We start from the raw sequence: 19,257 nt of genomic DNA on the forward strand, positions 1-19,257 counted from the left end.
TAATTTATAACGTATGTCTCTATTTGCAACTGTGAATATCATTTCATTATTTAATATTTTCTTTGAAAAAATGTTTACAAAGAAAAAAACTGATACTAAAATGTAATAATTTGAATATTTGAAATATATGAGTATTTTTATAGTAAATGAATGAAAATTTGATGGTAATTTTATTATATATAATGGTGTGTCAAACACTTTCTCTCTTCTAGTTCTCAAATCCCCATTTTAACATGTTAACCATGGCACCATCTTGTGGATATTTTAACAAATAGACGAGCTGTGCAAACATTTACATGGAAACACGGAAAATGAAGTTATTTGTTGCAAAAGAAAAGCAAATGGAAGTTTTAAAATAAAGTTTAAGTAAATAAAATAAAATATTGGCAAGTAATCTTCCTCAATCCCTTTCAAAGGGCTTCAACTATATAAGTAAATTCTTGAACCTTCTCCAACGTGGTTTTTTTCTTTCTAAAGTATTTCTGTATTAACTGCTTATATAAAATTTTAAACTGACCAGGTAGTTCTGAATACACTAAACATTATATTTTAGTCTGATATATTTTAGTATCTAGAGTGTACATGTATGTATGTTTACCTATATAAATGTAAATGTGTGCATATGCTACTGTAATTTTATACTGATTTAACTTCAGGATCTGTTCAAAGACGGGGATTGATACAGAGCAGTTTTTTTAAAAAAGGAAAAAATGAGTAAGAAATTTAACTTTAATCACTCAATGGCTATGAGCCACTTTTTGAATCTAACATTTCTGAGATAGAAGGAAACATACTGGTAATTGTCAAATATTAAAGGACCCATACCAAAACACATTAAGTTCTGACAATATCAAATCAAAAAGTATATATTATTTTAATATGAAGAATTTAAATATTTATAGACTATGATAAAAAATTATAGTAAATATGATATTTTAATTAGAAAAGTATTAATCATACAATATTTTAATGACTTCTGCAGAGAGTATATGGAAAAATCATTGGTGTAATTAATGTGATTTTGCAAAAAGATTACTGAAAGTGTTTTTCTGTAACACTTTATTGTAAAGGTTCGGAATTTAGAATTTACAATTCCATTTAAAACTTTTTGTTTGTCTTGTTTGTTTGTTGCTTTCAGTTTTATATTTCACATATGAGTGAAATCATATGGTTCTCAACTTTTTCTGACTTATTTCAAGACAAACAAAAACTCACAGACACAGACAACAGTTTAGTGGTTCCCAAAGGGAAAGTGATGGGGGAGGTAGATAAGGGTAAAGGGGGTCAAATATATGATGATGGAAGATATGACTTTGGGTGGTAAATGCACGATGCAATATACAGATGGCATATTATTGAATTGTACACTTGAAACCTATGTTTTTATTAACCAATCTCACTCCAATAAATTTAATTATAAATAAGTAACTAACTAAATAAAACTTTTCATTACCATATGACACAAAGAAAAAGGAGGAATAGGAATAGAATTTATTGTAGACTCTACTATAAGCTAGACATTCAGATATATTATCTGATACTACAATCCTTTCAACAATCTTTTGAGTTGGTACTATTAGTTTTACTTTGAAGATGAGAAAATTGAGGCTCTCATTAGTTCTATAACTCACCAAGGTCACACAGCTAGTTAGTAGTCCGAATTTTAACTTAAGTCTTCAAAGCCCAAATTCTTCACAAAACAATCTTCCTTCTTAGAAACTTAGAAAAATATCAGAGACTTTAATCCAGAGATTAAAATAAAATTTAAAAATCTGTTTACTTAAAGTCTTATAGGTATGCCAAATTAAAATTGTGTAATTTTTCACAAGCAAATTTTAAATGTGCTACATTAATATTGTTGCATTTTGAAAAATATTGCACTTTGAGACAAGACGAAATTCTTGAAATAATACAATAATATGAAAGTATAGGACTGCTTGGTATATTATTATAACATTCTAGATAGCTATAAACAAGAATGGAACATAAATATAAAGCAAATTTCCTTAATGGTAACCCTCTTAAGTATTAATATTCTTTTAATCATTATTTTCTTTTATTAAGTACTATAGTTTAAAACTATGAGTCCTTAAAAATCAAAAGTACATATATATACACACACATACATATATGTGTGTATATATAATGTATATGTGTGTGTGTATATATGTATGTGTGTATATATAATGATAAGAACACATAACATGGTATCAACCCTCTTAACAAATTTTTAAGTATAATAGGATGTTAATAGGCACATGTTGTACAATAGATCTCTAGAATTATTAATCTTATGTAACTGAAACAACATCTGTGGAACAGCAACTCCCCATTTCACCCGCCCCCCCCAACCCTGGCAACCACCATTATACTCTTTTGTTTCTATGAGTTTGACTATTTGAGATACCTTGTATAAGTAGAATCATGCAATATTTGTCATATATTCTATGATTGGCTTATTTCACTTAGCATAAGTTCTTCTAGGTTCATCCACATTGCTGCTTAGGATAAAATTCTCTTCTTTTTTACGGCTAAATAATATTCCATCATATGTATATACCACATTTTCTTTATCCATTCATGGACATTTAGGTTTTTCCCACATTGTCACTATTGTGAATAGTTCTCTAATGAACACTGGAGTGCTAATATCTCCTTGAGATCCAGATTTCAACTCTTTTGGATATACACTCAGAAGTGAGATTGTGGGACCATATAGTAATTCTATTTTTCTGAAGAATCTCCGTACTGTTTTCCACAGTGGCTATACCATTTTACATTATCAACAGTGTACAAGGATTCCAATTTGTCTTCACCAACACTGTTACCTTTTGTTTTTTGTTTTTTTGGGTAACAGCCATCCTAACTCCTGTGAAGTGATATCTCATTGTGGTTTTGATTTGCTTTTCCCTAACATTTAGTGATGTTGAGCATCTTTTCATACACCAAAGGCCATTTGTATGTCTTCTTTGAAGAAATGTCTATTTGAATACTTTGCCCATTTGAAAAATGAGTTATTTGGTTTTTTTGTTGTTGAGTTGTAAAAGATCCTTATATCTTCTAGATATTTCTCTCTTATCAGATATGTGGTTTATAAATAGTTTCTCCTATTCTGTAGGTTGCCTTGTCACTGTTGTTTTCTTTCTTTGCTGTGCAGAGATTTTTAGTTTCATGTAGTCCCACTTATCTAATTTTGCTTTTGTCGTTTGTGCTTTGGTGTTTATTCATATTGCTAGGTAGTTAGGTAACCATGTGCAACGGGAGTCTGAAGGCCCAGCTCTGTAACCATAGGAATGACAACACAGATGGCTCAACCCACAAGGCTGCCCCTAGGACCTCCAGAAAAAACTCATTTTTCAAATAATAATACCCCTACATCCTGGAGTACAAGAAAATAAATGACCATAGCATAGCAACCAGTTTAGGCCAGCCACAAATTCTCGTGCAGTAAGGAATATCCTGACCTTCTTTTCACCTCAGCCTCATTATACTATCATTGTAATGTTATTCATGTGCCCGGAAGTTCATGAATCTAATTATACCAGACTGAATTCTGGGAAGGTACATGCGCAGTTAATAGGTTATATAACAGCCAACTGTCAATCAAAATGACCTCACACATCAATAGGCTAGTACCACCCTTGTAATCACCTATCATGGCCTAAATATAAGACAGACCTCCCCACCTCTATGAGGCTACAGCCCCCTCTGGTAAAGCCAGTTTCTCTCTTGAAATGTACTTCAATAAATCTTACCTTGCATAAACTTCACTATAATCTGTAATTCTTTGTTGCATTGGTGGAATGGACTGAGGCCCCCCAGCACTGCTGGGGCAACGACAGACTGAGATAGCTCTCAACAGTGACGATATCAGTATCATTATCATATTCGTCATTGCTGAGCCCAATGTTGTAAAGCTTTTTTCCTGTGTTTTCTTCTAGAAGTTTTACAGTTTGGGTCTTATGTTTAAATCATTAATATGTTTTGAGTTGACTTTTTAGTATGGTGTAAGATAAGGGCTCAATTTTGTTCTTTTGCATATGGATATCTAGTTTTCCCAACATTATTTGTTGAAGAAACTATCCATCCTTTCCCCACTGTGTATTTTTGGCACTCTTGTTGAAGATCAGTTGATTATTTATCTGCAGGTTTATTTCTAGGCTTTTGATTGTTTCATTGGTCTGTAGGTCTGTTTTTATGCCAGTCATATTTTTTTAGCTGCTATAAATAGAGCTCTATTGCAATGTGTTGGTAAGGTGTCAGGGGAGGGAAAGCATTCTATATTCCTATGATTAGGTCTGAATCTTCTAGTGAGCCTATGCCTCTGGACTGTGAACTTCACAAGTGTTTCTCAGTTTTCTTCTCACCCCTTAGGTGAGGCAGGATGGCCTGAGGGGGCTGGAGTTTGGTACTTCCCTTCCCCCAGGACTGTTAGGCTCTGATAATATCCCAGTAGGTTGGGCTCTGGTTAACTTTTTTTTTTATCCTGAGAGCAGGCCCTGTTAAGAACAGAGTAGTCTGGTATATTTCAAAATGGTTTCTTTTCCCCTTCTCCTGCTGCGAACATGAGATTTTTCTACAATATTTACTGTGCGAACCTGGCTGAGCTCAAGGAGAGAAATTTCATAGCATTGTGGAGGCTCTTCTGACTGGTTCCCCTGGAGTTTTCGACTCTCATACTTGTCCACATTGAGCCTCCAGCAATTCCTCAATTACAGTTCAGGTTTTCCTACTCTGGCACTTGTTCCTGCTATGGTTTCAACTCATGAGCTTTTGTTCTGGTAAGCCGTGACACCCTGTAATCACTTGTCTGTCTCTCCAATCTAGGAGGCAGTGGTTTGCCCCGTGTCTTCCTCTCTCTTATGGATCCAAAATGAGTTGTTTATTTTTCAGTCTGTACAGCTTTTAACTTGTTAGGATAAAGTGGTGAATTTCAAGCTTCCTACATGCGTAACTGGAAACCAGAAATCATCGCACGTTATTAATGGAAGTATATGTTGATATTTCCTTTGAAAAAAGTTTGGGAAAAGCTATTAAAATTATAAGTGTGCATATCCTTTAAACCAACACTTCAACTTCTAGAATTTATTCTACAGATTTATTCACACATATGAAATGACATGTAAAAGGTTATTCATTGCAGCAGAGTTTTATTAACAAAAAATTGGAAGCAACTCTTAATATTCATCAACGGGGAGCTGGTTATATTCATACATTCATATGATGAAAAACTAGCCATACAAATGAAATGCTAGTACTAGCTGCTTGATGAGAAGGGAACAAAAACAGAAGGTAGATATTTCATTATCCACTCATTTGTATCTTTTGAATGTTGAACCACCTGAATTTATAACATTTGAAAAATAAATAAAAGAGTTAATCCCCTGCTCCCTAAGCCCTTTGCACCTGCTTCCTTTGATTCCCAAGGACCTTAGACCTGAGATGGGCATGTCCAGGGTAACACATACTCACCCTGGAGATCCATCTACATGGTATAGATGATCTCTGCAGCACAGTGGCACCCTAGTCCCTGGCCTCTATCTACCCCAGCTCTCTGTAAGATCAGACTCTCCAAGCTCTGGGTGCTCTGGTGTATTAGGTAGGGTCAGGCTTGCAGCCTGCAGTTTGAAAATATTGATTCAAGTCTAACATGGACCCAGAGTGGAGCGGTATCTTGCCCAAGGTCACACAACCACTACATTCTCAGAACTATGTCACCTGTCTCCCAGACTGTGGTCCTTTCCTCTGCCCCCCATCAAATACTTTTGCCTTTTGGGAATAAAATGAATGAACAAACAATCTCGAAATGTTGGAGTACTTCAAAACTCAGTTCTTAGACCACTCCTTTTTTATACTCCAGCCTGGACCTCTCCCTTGAACTCAAGACATGTTTATCTAATTGCTTCCTTGGCATGTTTACTTGGATATTTAATAGCATATAAAAATTAATGTGTTAAAAACTAGGCTTGATATTCACCCTCAAACCAACTCCTCCTGGCAATGCCATACTTTCAGTAATATAGAAAAAAAATGGTATCATCTTCTGACTCCTTTCTCTCAAATCTCATATTCAATTGGATAGCAAATCCTGTTGGCTTCCTCATTAAAATATATCCACTCTTTTATCATTCTTATAATCTCTACTAATACCACCCAGGCCCAAACTGTGAATCATCTCTTATCTTGACTATTTTAATATCCTCTCTTAAGTGATATCTTTGCTTCAGCTTTCCTCCCCTTATCCCCTCCCTATCTACCAGACTCTATTCTCAATACACTATCCAGAGTCATCGCCTTAATCTGCATATAGACAGATAATGTCACTTATCTCTTCAAAATACTCCAATAGATTTCCTAAGTTCCTGTTATGACCTAGATAGCCTTCATGATCTGGACTTCCCTCTTTACTTCTCTAACTATATATTCAACAATTCTGCCTTTTGCTCACTCTGCTCCAGCCGTATTGTCTTCCTTGCTATTCCTTGACATGTTAAATAGGTATGCTCCTATTTTCAGGGCCATTTGTATCCGTTTTTAATTCTTTCTGAAATACACTTCCCCAAGAAATTTACATAGTTACCTCCCTCACTTTCTTCAGGCCTTGACTCAAAAGCTGCCTTCTTAGTGTGGTTTTTCCTGCACAATCGATCAAAATTATCAACCTCTTCTCAGTGTTTCATATCCCCCTTCCCTGCTTTAATTCTTAACTTATCACTGTCTTAAATATATGTGTATCTAAAGATAAATATATGTATTTATCTTGTTATTGTCTGTCCTACCCATTACAATGCCTGTAGGACTTTCTAAATTTTATTCACTGTATGCATAGCACAAGAACAGTATTGGTGCTCAAGAAATGTTTATTAAATGAACAAATGAACGCATGAAATGAAATACTGTTAGGAAGAACTACCAGTCATTAGTTTTTCCCCCAATACTCTTTTCTTTTTGAGGTATATTTTTATAAAATAAAATATATAGATCTCTAGAGGGTAGATTGATAAGTTAGCAAATGTATAATCATAAAACTATAATTCCATCAAGATATAGAACACTTCTATCAACCTAATGTTTATATCCCTTTCCCATCAGTTCTCCCACCTCCAGAAGCAATTACTGTTCTCACCTATCACCACAGATTAGTTTTGCCTAGTTTTGAACATTATATAAATGGAATCATATAATATATACGTTATAAATATAATGTTATTTCCTACTTGCACTCAATGTAATGTGTAGATTTATCCATCTTGATGCATGTATCAGTAGTTCACTACTTTTCACTATTGAACAGTATTTCTTGGTATGAATATACCACAATTAATGTATCTATTCATTTCTTGATGGATATTTGGATTGTTGGCTACTCCTTTGCTATCATAAATAAAGCTGATATCAGTATTCTTATACAAGTCTTTTTGTGGATATTTCATTTTATGAAAATTTCCATTTTTCAAGTAAATATTTTGGAGTGGAATTACTAGGTCATAAGGTAAAGTATTAATTATTTAAGAAAGTGACAAATAGTATTTCAAAGTGGCTTACCATTTTATAATTTAACTACCAATGCATGAAACTTGCCAGTTAAGGTTTGTTATTTTTCATATTGTTTTCAGTTTTAAAATGTTCTTACTAAGAAGCAGTGTGGCAAGGAGAAAGAATGAGGACTTTGTAATTAGTCCAAGCTTGGAAAATTTTAAAAATATTAACACAGTCTCACTGTCTGTCTGAGAACCAGAGTCCACAGTAGGGGGAAAATGATACTTTATATATTACATATATAATTGTTATATGTAATATATTGATCATTTATATATTACATAATATATAAATACATATCAACACATTACACATAATACATAAATATGTTTTATATTTATATTATAGAACATATATAATTCATTATAATATAATTAATATAATATGCATTATTATATAAAATATATTATATTATATATCAATATAATACATATTACATTTAAGATAATACAAATATATAACATATTTCAAATAATACACATATAGAAAGATGTATGGTGAAAATATGGATATACGTATGGAGTTTATATATATATCTCTCTCTATATATAAATGTACGTAAAGGCTTTACTACTTAGGACAAACTGTAGATGAGGTTTCTTCCTATGTAAAATATCCACCTATTTTATGATTAGAATTATTATGTAAAGTTTCTAGACATGTTTCTGGTGATAGAAGTTCCTCAATAAAGGTACTGAATAAATGAAAAAAAATTATTTTGGTTTAGTTCGAATTTATACTGCATAAACTGTTAGCCAGCAAATTCAGGCAGCACTGAGAGATACTTCAGAGAGGTCATTTATTTTCTAGTAAATTGAAGGAAAAGTGGATTATTTACTATTTTCTTTCAATTATTGACACTAATAATTTAACTCTGGATAATTAATATTCAGAGTTAGGATTCTTTCAAAATATAAACTGAAACTACAATTAACTAACATTAAAGTGTAGACTCAAACAAAAATACAGAATTCTATTCCATACATTTCTTCCTATTAGAAATCATCTAAAGAATTTTATTTTGATATTTGAGAGAGCAAAATGAGTAAAATAAGATCAAATGAGATAAAGTCTCATATTGAGGTCAGGCATCTTAGTTGCTAGTAGCAGGACAACATTTAGTATCATATGTTGTATATTCAATAACCATTGCTGAATATGGAATAGCAGCATATCTTCCGACTTTTAATTTGATATTCTTTCCACTATATCACACCACCCTGTATAATTCCAAATTTTGCAAAAAAAGTGTTAGATTTTCAGAAAAAAACTTTAGAACAATTCAATAATAATTAAGTTTTATGTTTTTTTCAGTTCTTTTCTTAAAACCTATTTTCAAATAGTAAATTCCAATGATAATGAGCCCCACAATAAGATTAACTTGAATTGTCTTCACTTAGCCCCTATGCTCAAACATCATAAGTTCTTATTTTTATGGATTTGTGGGAGAGGTTGTGGTGGGAGGGATAAGGAGAGAATATAGATGGATAACAGAAGCCATTTAAAGAAACAACATTCAGTACCATCAGAGAGATCAGCAGGGCAGAGAGTGGGTCCCTATATTCTCCTGGCCCTATTTGGCATGGCAAGGAAACCTTGATCAGCCAACAAATTGGGTACTAACAAAGGAGAAGATTTCTGGAATCACTGGAGCTGGCCAGAAGTCTCAATTAAACATGGAATCCAGAATAAACAACTGCCAGCATCACAGCTAGTATCTGGATGGATTTGAATGGCGTAAGAAACCTGTATGTATAGGCCACTAGCTACACAAGCTTACCTTCATTTCACTTTATAAATCTTACAATATTATGACCTCGTATTTTGTGAAATTAAAAATTTTGGAACCTACTTGTTTCACATCAAAATAGGATTTTTATCACACTCAAAATAGTCTTAATACTATAAGACTGTCCAGAAAGTTATCAGTTGTCCCAGGTAGTCACTTAGTTACAAATGTGTAGAATTTTTTTCCCTTTTGACACACTCATCAGAGTAGCAGAAGAAAACCAAAAAGAGCTCCACTGACAAGTGGCACCGTTGTCTCCTAATTTTAAATCACAAACTAAATAAAGACTAATTTTATAGACTCCTCACTTTGTCAGATTCTTCCCGTGACATATCATGTGGCAAACATAATAATCTAATTTCTACATGAGTGACAAATACTAAGACTCCACTGACAATCGCTGGTTAAGTATAATTACCAACACCTCTAACAGAAAAACAACATGAAACACAAAAAGAATAGCCAAAATATGATTACACTTGTGCAAGTCTTTTAGCTCAGAGTCTCCTTGTCAAAACCAAATTAACACTCTAGGTGCTCCCTCTTTTTGGTGTCATAGACCCTAGGATGCACAACTTTCTTCTCCTCTGGTCTTATAATTCTTTCTATGACCATAATCTCGTCTCTTAGGATTTCCCTCAGAAATAGCACAGTGTCCTTAGTTAACTTAAATATTATCTACTTATTTTTATACCCATAAGTCCCATTACTAGCAGTCCTCCCTGAAGCTTCTTGAAGCTAGAGTACTCATGTTCAACGGGAGTACTTAGGAAGGTGGTTCCAGCAGGGTTGCTGAAGCTTCAGCTATCTACATATATGGTCATTTGACATAAATGAAAATTACATTTCCTTGCCATGCCAAATAGTGTGATACAGGCTATCCCTGGTGTTCTTTTTCAGATCCACCATCTTCTTCCTGCGCCTTTCTTTACTCCTTAGCTGCACTAGGCCTAGGAGCAATCAGGATCTCAACCACTTGAATGGCTCAACAATGTCAAACAAGATAATCTCTAGTTCCCAGTTTAAAGGGGGAAAAAACAATTTGGAACAACTCGGTTCAGGAAAATAGCATCTTGTACCCCCATGTTGCATTCATAGAAACAAAGTTTATAATATAATATGTGAAGTGTCAAGTAGTGGCATGCATATTCTAAAGGCTATAGAAGTGCAGAAAACAGCTGCATAACGATGGATTGGAATTATGAGGAAAAACAGTTCAATTTTAAAGGAAAGGTTAAAAAGGAGGGAAGAGCTAGACAAGAGTATGAATAGGAAAATCAAGATGGGGGTCATAGTGTACACGTGCACATCATGTGTTGGGAGACAAATTTAACTAAAGTCAAGTGGAATATGTTTGTAGAGGCCAGACAATAGAGGGCTTCGAATAACATGGAATATTTTTAAATGACCAAAGCAGTATTTTACAAAAATTAATCTGACATGAGTAGTTAGAATAGACCAAAAGGAGAAAAGAAAAAACACAGAGAGAGTAATTTTCCAACACAGAAAAGCCATAAAACTGATAGTTTCACTGATAAATTCTACCACACACCACACATTTAGAGAACGACTAAAACCAATCTTTTTGTACATCAAATCCTCTTGTACATCAAAAGAACACTATCCACAGAGTAAAAAGGCAACACACAAAATGGGAGAAAATATTTGCAAATCATATATCTGATAAAGGATTAATATCCAGAATATATAAAAAACACCTAAAACTCAACAACAACAAAAACCAAAGAACCTCAATATAAAAATGGGCAAAGTTGAATAGACATTTCTCCAAAAAAGATCTATGACTGGCCAATAGCACATGAAAAGGTCTCAACGTCAAAGATCATTAAGGAAATGCAAATCATACTACAATGAGATACTACCTCATACCCAAGGGATGGCTAATATAAAAAAGAAAAACAGAAAACAAGTGTTGACAAGGATGTAGAGAAACTGGGACCCTAGTGCACTGTTGGTGGGAATGTAAAATAGCACAGCACTGTGGAAAGCAGTATGAAGTTTCCTTAAAAAATTAAAAACAATTACCATATAACTCAACAATTCTACTTCTGGGTATATATTCAAAAGACTTGGAAGTGGGGTCCCAAAGAGATTATCTGTACACCCATGGTCACGGCAGCATTATTCACAATAGCTATGATATAGAAACAACCTAAATGTTCACCAACAGATGAATGGGTAAGGAAAATGTGGTACATACATAATGAATATACATTATTTACAACAGCCAAAACATGAAAGCAACCCAAGTATCTATTTATTGATGAATGGATAAAGAAGTGTGGTACAGACACAAAATAGACTATTACTCCACCTTAAAAAGGGAGGAAATTATGTAATATGTTGCAACATGGCTGAACCTTAGAGACATTAAGCTAAGTGAAATAAGCCAGTTAAAAAAAGAGAAATACTACATCAGGGGTCCCAAACTGGTAGGAGTACAGACTGGTACAGGTTCCTGATCTGTTATGAACCAGGTCACACAACAGGAGGTGAGAGGAGGTCAAGCAAGCAAAGCTTCATCTATATTTGCAGTCCTTCTCCAGCGCTAGCATCACTGCCTCGGCTCCACCTCAGATCATCAGGCATTAGATTCTCATAGGAGCACCGGTCCCTGGTGTCAAAAAGGTTGGGGACTGCTGTTAACTATATGATTCCATTTCTTTGAGGTACTTAGTCAAAATGATAGAGAGAAAGTATAATGGTGGTTGCCAGTGGTTACATGATGCAGAGAATAGGGAGTTATTGCTTAATAGGTATAGATTTTCAGTATTACAAGATAAAAAGGGTTATGAGAATGGATTGTGGCAGTAGCTGCACAACAATGTGAATGTATTTATTATTACTGAACTGAACTTAAAAATGGTTAAGAAGGTAAATTTTATGTTATGTATATTTTATCACAATAAAAAAAAACAATAAAACAATAAGGCAGATCAGGTTACTCATCATCTCAATGTCCTTTAACAGTTCCCATCACATTTAGAATAAAAGTCTAAGTCCTTATTTAGACCCACAAGGCTATGGATGAAAAAGGGCTATAATAAATCATAAATTCCTAACTGGGCAGGCAATGTTAGTAGTCACGCCCCAGGCCTATAACTTCTTTCGTGAAAGGATTTTAAGCAAGCCCCATCCATTGTTTTTGTGCATCTAGGTTAATACACCTTTGAAATGCCAAAAGTAATAACCCTTGAAGGCATAACCATCCTTAAGAAAGTACATAATCTTGTAATCCAATCTCTGCTTGCTGTTTCCTACCCTCAGGTGATCTTCCTTATGTTCCTTAATTTCAATGCATAAAAGAAACTGCAAAACTATTATTCTCTGGAGTATTTTAGAAATTGCTTCCCAGCAATTGTCAGTTTTGGCTTAAATAAAATCATAAAAATTCTCTGCAGGTTTGGACACTTCCTACATTGACAAGGCCCTTCATGACTTGAACTCCCTCTCTTTATCACTCCAATTTCATTTGACTTCCTACCTCTCCCATATTCTGTTTCTGCCACACTAGCCTCAGGGCTCTGTACTTGATACTCCATCTATTAGAGTGCACTCCTCACAGATATCAGCTAGACTCCTATCTTTTACCTACCTTCAGGTAAGATCCTCCTTGGCCTTGGCCATCCTCCCTAAAATTGCAACAATCCCTACCGCACACTTTCTATCCTCATTCTCTACTTTTCTGTTTAACACTTATAATCTAATGTACAACATATTTTGCTGATTTATATTTCTTATTTATTGCCTGCATCTACAACTAGCATATAAACTCCATGAAGACAGGAGTTGATATGATTGATTGTATGTCTGACACAAAATAATCAACAAATATTTATTGGGTTAATGAAAGAATATGGTTTAATAAGTAATAAAGAAGTTAATCTACATTTTACATACATTCAAAATTGATTCATCTATTTAACCAGTCTACATAATATTTTTCTGAACTGCTTACAGTTACTAAATGCTAGCCTGGGCTTGCTAATTGTAACAGAACTCTGCCCGTTTCACTAGATGTTCTCTTCTTTTCCTCTGTGCCATAAATGGGGCTAAATGAAGTTGGAGGCAAAGACCTGATATATAGAAGTGCATAGACTTTGGAATCAGACAGACCTGGATTTACATCCCAGATACTCCACTTGATAGTGTTAGGTTTTTAACCTCTATGTGCCTCCACTGTTGTAAAGATAGTGTGAAATAGTGGAAAATATACATTGGCTTAGGAATTTGAGATCTTGGGTTCCAATGTAGTTGTGACTTGGGAAAGTTATTTAATATATTACTCAGTCTCAATTTCCTAATCTATAAAGTGAGGATAATACTTTCTTTATAGGGTTCTTGCAATGATGTATAGTAAAGCACATTACATACAAGGTAACCAGTAAATGTTCATTTCTGTTACTAATATAGGATAGTAATTAATTTTCTGCCCAAGATATCTTGGTTCATTGATAGGTAGGCACCCAGCCTAGAGGGTTTTTTTTCATGGCTGCTACTCTCCTAACGAGTCTAGGTTGATTGTGTTTCAATATAACTAATAACTCATATCAGTAGAGACTAAAACCAGAAGCATATTACTATTAGCAAGATTTTACCCACAAATATACATTTCCTAAAGAAATAGAAGGCAATAGCAAGCACTGCCAGCTTACAACATTCCTTTTGCATCCACTTTCTGTTTTCTATTACAGGTGGAATCTCATTTTAATGAATACCATTTTAAACATCTGTTTCTACACAGTGAGGCTATTTTTGTGTTCTAGCAGATGGGCCATAGGGACTGTGTTTTGTTGACTTGACTAAAACAAAATGAAAATTCTTTCTTTATAAGTACTGTCTATACATAAATAAGTAGTTTAATAAGAGGTAATTATTACTTGTAAGTGATATACCCTGACCTAGGCTACTTCCAAGAAAACTGAAAAAGGGTTGGGCGGGTGCGTTGAAGGCAAAGTGAACTGGAAAGCAAGAGAAAGTAATAGAAAAATGGAGCAAAGTCCTCCTTGAGATCTGTTATAAAATCCAAACTTAAGCCAGAACTCCACTTAGAAATATAACTCCTCCTCCTCCAGGGCGTACTTCACATGTTACCTCCTCTACAAAGCCTTTCCATCTCCCTCTAAACATAAAATTCAGTTCTCTGTCTCCTGTACTCCTACTTGTTGTGATGTGGTAGCATTTACCAGCATTCATCTTATACCTCTAAAGATAATTGTTTTGTGCTCTGTCCCTTTCTCCACCAAAACTGTGAGCTCAGACCTCTAGGATGAAGACTGATTCAACTTCCTATTACCAATACCTAGCACAGAGCTTAACACATAATAGGTATTCAATAAGTTTTCACTGAATCTGATATAAAGAAGTACTGATATGCTTGAATGTAACAATTTTACTTATCTTGGATGCTTCTTGAGAGCAAAAAATATTTCATTGTCACAGGATTTGATACACAGACGCTCATTACCACATGTTGCTTGAAAAAATTACTGAAATATGTCAAAGTTGTAAAAACCAAAATCAAACTTTTGACCTTTCAGGACTTAGATGTACAAATAAATGTACTACACTTTGCTGAATTAAATACTAATAACTAACTAAACTATATTGTCTGCTCTTCATTCTCGCCATCACCAGGGGCAGGGGAAGGAGGCGGCGGTGTGGAAGACAAAGGCAAAGCTTCCCAGGACAGGGACTTTGAAGGACTTGGCACACCGTGGGGTTTGGCAGGCTGCGGAACGAAGTGGGTTACCTCAAAAGAACCAGAGGCCAGACAGGAATTGCGGAAATTGACTCGAGGAGCCCGCTAGAAGCACAGTGGAAGGCTTGGTCCCCTTCTGTCAGGTTCCCGGGGGCTGGTGCCAACTTGAGCCACCATTCTGAATGAAGCTCCAGCTTCCAAGCTCCTAGCCCAAAGCTTATCCGCCGGGGGTCCAGCTTTGCACTGTCTGCTGTTCCCAGGCTTCCACCTGCGAGGCTTCAGCTTCCGGCAGCAAAGCTCCAGTTTCCGGTCGCGAAAGCGCTGAGCGTGCACCTCCGGGTCAGGCTCACGGAAGAAAGGAGCCACTGCGGCACTTTGCCTTGTTGGTCCTTGTTGGTTTTGCCCTTGCCAGATCCTCTGTCTTTCACACTTCCTGCAAGTACAGAAAGATTCGAACCCTCTGAAAAAAATGTCCCCGCTCCTTTCTCTCCTCTGGAGATTGGCGGCTTCGGTGGAGTCTCCTTTTGCAGGTCTGAGTCAGCAACGTATCACCCATTTTCGCCCTCGTTTTCTCTCAATCCTTTTCTTTGGCAGCCACTGAGCTTTGGAGATTGGAAGTCGGTGACTTCCCTCTCTGACCTAGAATTTATGGACGAGCCTGTGCTTTGACTCCTCTGGTTTACAGTAAGGAGCCCCTTGCTCTGTTTGTAAGGGGAAGGCCTGAATTTTCTTAAAGGGATGAAGAAAATGCTAAGTAAATTGAAAATGTGGTTCTGGTCTAGTCCTTCCAAAATAATCTTTGGAATAGTGAGGTAACCTTTATTTACCCTTCTTTACATCTGAACACTTGCTGGAAAAAAACTAATTTTCTACGATATGCTAATTAAGATAAAGGTCAAGAACCTCCCTTTCAGGTACTTATTTCAGGGGCTGTAGTGGTAATGAAGTGTAAACATTTGGGATACAAAGTAATATCTATGGCTAACTTGTTTCACAATTGAGATTTGCTGACTCTTACAAAGGAATAAACATAGAACATGAAAAAAAGCAACAAATTATACTGATAATCAAATGTTTTTCAAAATGCAATTCATTTTTTTTCACTGTCAAGAATGTGTATTAAAAGTTAGTATTCTACTTGAACCTCTGTATCCTCACTTCTGAGTTTATGTCACTTATAAATTTAATTCTAATGTGCCTAATGTATAAGAAAAAGGTGGTTCAAAACAAGTTAAGAAGTAATATAAATATAATACAGCGTGGTCTACATAGAGTAAGATGAGCCCAAGCTCACTGTTTATTAGCTATGTATGACTTAATGTAACTTCCTTATCTCAAACTAGGTTCCCCCACAACTAAGACCCCTAGGTAAGGATTGGGGTACAAAGAACTTTATTTGGTTCTTTGTGAAACATAGTGAAGAAGTGAGACAAGGAAGGGAAGAAAGCCAGGTTACTACTGAGGGCCACTGGAATTCAAGTCTACTGGCAGTCCTCTGAGAGACTGTATGGACTAGAATTCAGAAAGGATGAATGGATAAAGAAGAGGTGGTACATATATACTATGGAATATTACTTGGCCATAAAAGAGGGTAAAGTTTTGCCATCTGCAACAACATGGATGGACCTAGAAGGTATTATGCTTAGTAGAGTAAGTCAGACTAAGAAAGACAAATGCTGTATGATTTCACTTATATGTGGAATCTAAAGAAAAAAATAAAAGCACAAACAAAACAGAAACAAACTCATAGATGCAGAGAACATTTTGATGGTTGACAAGAGGGTGAAAGGGGTGGGTGAAAAAGCAAAAGGGATTGATAAGTACAAATTGATATAGTCATGGGGATGTAAAGTATAGAATAAGGAATATAGTCAATAACATTATAATAACTGGTGTCAGATGAGTACTAGATTTATTGGAGTGATCACTTTGTAAATTATATAAATGTCTAATCACTATGTTATACACCTGAAACTAATTTAAAAAACTGGGATATTTATCTACCAGTTCCTTCCCTCAGTGGTCAAAGGATACCCAAAAGTGTTGTCTCTGATACTTTCCTTAGTTTCTATGTAAACTAGAGATAATAATTGGAGATTATAGCTAGAGTGATGTTAAGTCGCTATCTCATAAAAAAATACTAAAAAACATTTGAACAAGTTTCTGTAATAATGTGTGGTAATAATTAGGCACCTTTTTTTTACATTTTTAGCATACAGTAATATTTGATTTTGTACACATGAAATTTACTGAGTTTTGTTAACCAATGTCACCAAAAAAAATAAATTAAAAAATATATATATTTGATTGTGACGCCACTCTATTTGTGGAACAAATGCTTATTTCCTCTAGTCTACATCTATTCATGCTAATTGGATGTTTAGCTGTCATGTTACCTGCAAGATATTTCTAATCTGATTCCTTAAAACCCTCCTCCTTCCCCTAGAATTATTTGTCTCCCTACTAAACCATAATGAGAACAAAGACAGTGTAATTTATCCTTCGACAAAAATGTATGAAGCACTGTGACAAACCGGGGAACATAAAGATTAAAAAGAAAGACCTACTCTTAGGCTTTTACAATTCAGGCTGGGTATAAACCAAAAATTAAACAATAAAATATATTGATACTCATAAAGGTAAACCTAAGGTTTTATAGAAGCAAATAGATTGAGTTAATGCACCCTGTCCGTGAGAGTCAGAGAAAGCTTTCCTATATATTAAGCTACTGGAATCAGATTTTCATAAGGCAGCTTCATTTTATGGTGAACATTTTTACTACTTTCTTCAGCAGATTTTTTCCAATGGCATTTTGACTAATACATAGAATTTTACAAAATTAATTTTAATTATAATTAATAATTTAATATTGAATAACAAAGTAATTTAAAACATCTGCTTTATTATGTTACGGTTATATATTATTATGCTTTTCAGGTCAAGTAAAAGGGAATCAACATCAGTGTTGAACTACACTACTTATATTGGGCAGCTACCATCTTCAAATTTAGAGCAGGCCACACTTCAAAGAATTTAATTATTAAAGTGTCAGAAAGGAAAACAATTTTATTGATGTTAGAAAAGCAGGAGTTTCAACCAAAAAAAATATGAACCAAAGGCAAGAATTGGGAACAAAAACTTTTATTTAGGAATATTTTAAGAATCATTTTGTAAGATAAACAAAAGAATATCCATGATATTATAAAACTATCTATTTTAAAAAGATAAGAAAAAAGAAACTCAGTTCTATTTTAATAGTGCTAAGTTCTTTAGAGTTCTGCTTTAAAAATGATATTGTTGATAATTATAAGAATTATGAAGAAACACGTTTCAAATTACATATTATAAAGGAATTCTAAATTAACAAAAAAAGAAGTCAGTTGAAAAGAATACCAGTCCAACATTCTTTAATAAATATTAACAATGTGATATGACACAATGATGGTAAATTCATTGAGAAAAGCTCATGGGAATAAAAAAGACTAGGTAAGCATCTCAGTATTAAGTTCAACCAACTCTCTTCATGACAATGAAAACAATCATTTCACACTAAAAATGTAGTAGATATATTTTCAGTTATATGTTAACATTTCTTAACTCAAAGATAATTCATCAGAGTTTCAGAACATGGAAACCATATGATCTCTTTAAATCACAGCATTTAAAAAATGTTTTAGGTGTTAAACAGGAAAAAAAAAGAAAAAGAAACCCCAAGGCATTATATTTCAAGTATGTCATGGAGGATTATGATTTTTAAGTAGTTTACTAAATGGTAGAAATGCTTGGGAAGTATTCTCAGAAAATTCATTTACCAAAATACCCAAAAGGGAAAGTAAAAGTCTTTCATTCTTCCTAACCTCTGTGGAACAAAACAATAAACCAAAGTTCAAGAGTCACCAAGTTACAGAAGATGTAGGTTTGATTGTAATAGAACAAATATACAAAAGGTAACTGAAGAAACCTTTGGAATTAAGTAAATAACAGATTTTAGAAGTTATTCAATTTGTTTTTAAAAGCAAAAATAGAGCAGCAGCTTTAGAATTTATTTAAGAAAAGCTATGTTCATTAAATTGGCAAACAATATGAGATTTAAATATGGTCATATAATTGAATCTTTAGAACATTTTGAAAGAATTTCACTCAGATCCACAAAATAATGGGTTCTTATGGCCAAATGGAAAATGTCACAAAAGAATCAAAAGTTGTA

The 19,257-nt window shown here is 34.3% G+C and overlaps 1 protein-coding gene across 2 annotated transcripts in view; it reads left to right on the plus strand.

Moving 5' to 3' along the window:
* The window catches only part of CUNH1orf185 (chromosome unknown C1orf185 homolog), a 115,973-nt gene that overhangs the window by 55,935 nt on the left and 40,781 nt on the right, over positions 1-19,257 (plus strand). For both annotated transcript variants that reach the window (XM_039885783.1, XM_039885792.1), the window contains exon 2: positions 14,987-15,580. In XM_039885783.1, coding sequence (XP_039741717.1) covers positions 15,520-15,580 — 61 coding nt within the window. In that variant the 5' untranslated portion in view covers positions 14,987-15,519. The remainder of the gene's footprint in view (positions 1-14,986; positions 15,581-19,257) is intronic.

The sequence above is a fragment of the Pteropus medius genome, unplaced genomic scaffold, assembly GCF_902729225.1.
Source record: "Pteropus medius unplaced genomic scaffold, Ma_sr-lr_union100, whole genome shotgun sequence".
Lineage (NCBI taxonomy): Eukaryota > Metazoa > Chordata > Mammalia > Chiroptera > Pteropodidae > Pteropus > Pteropus medius.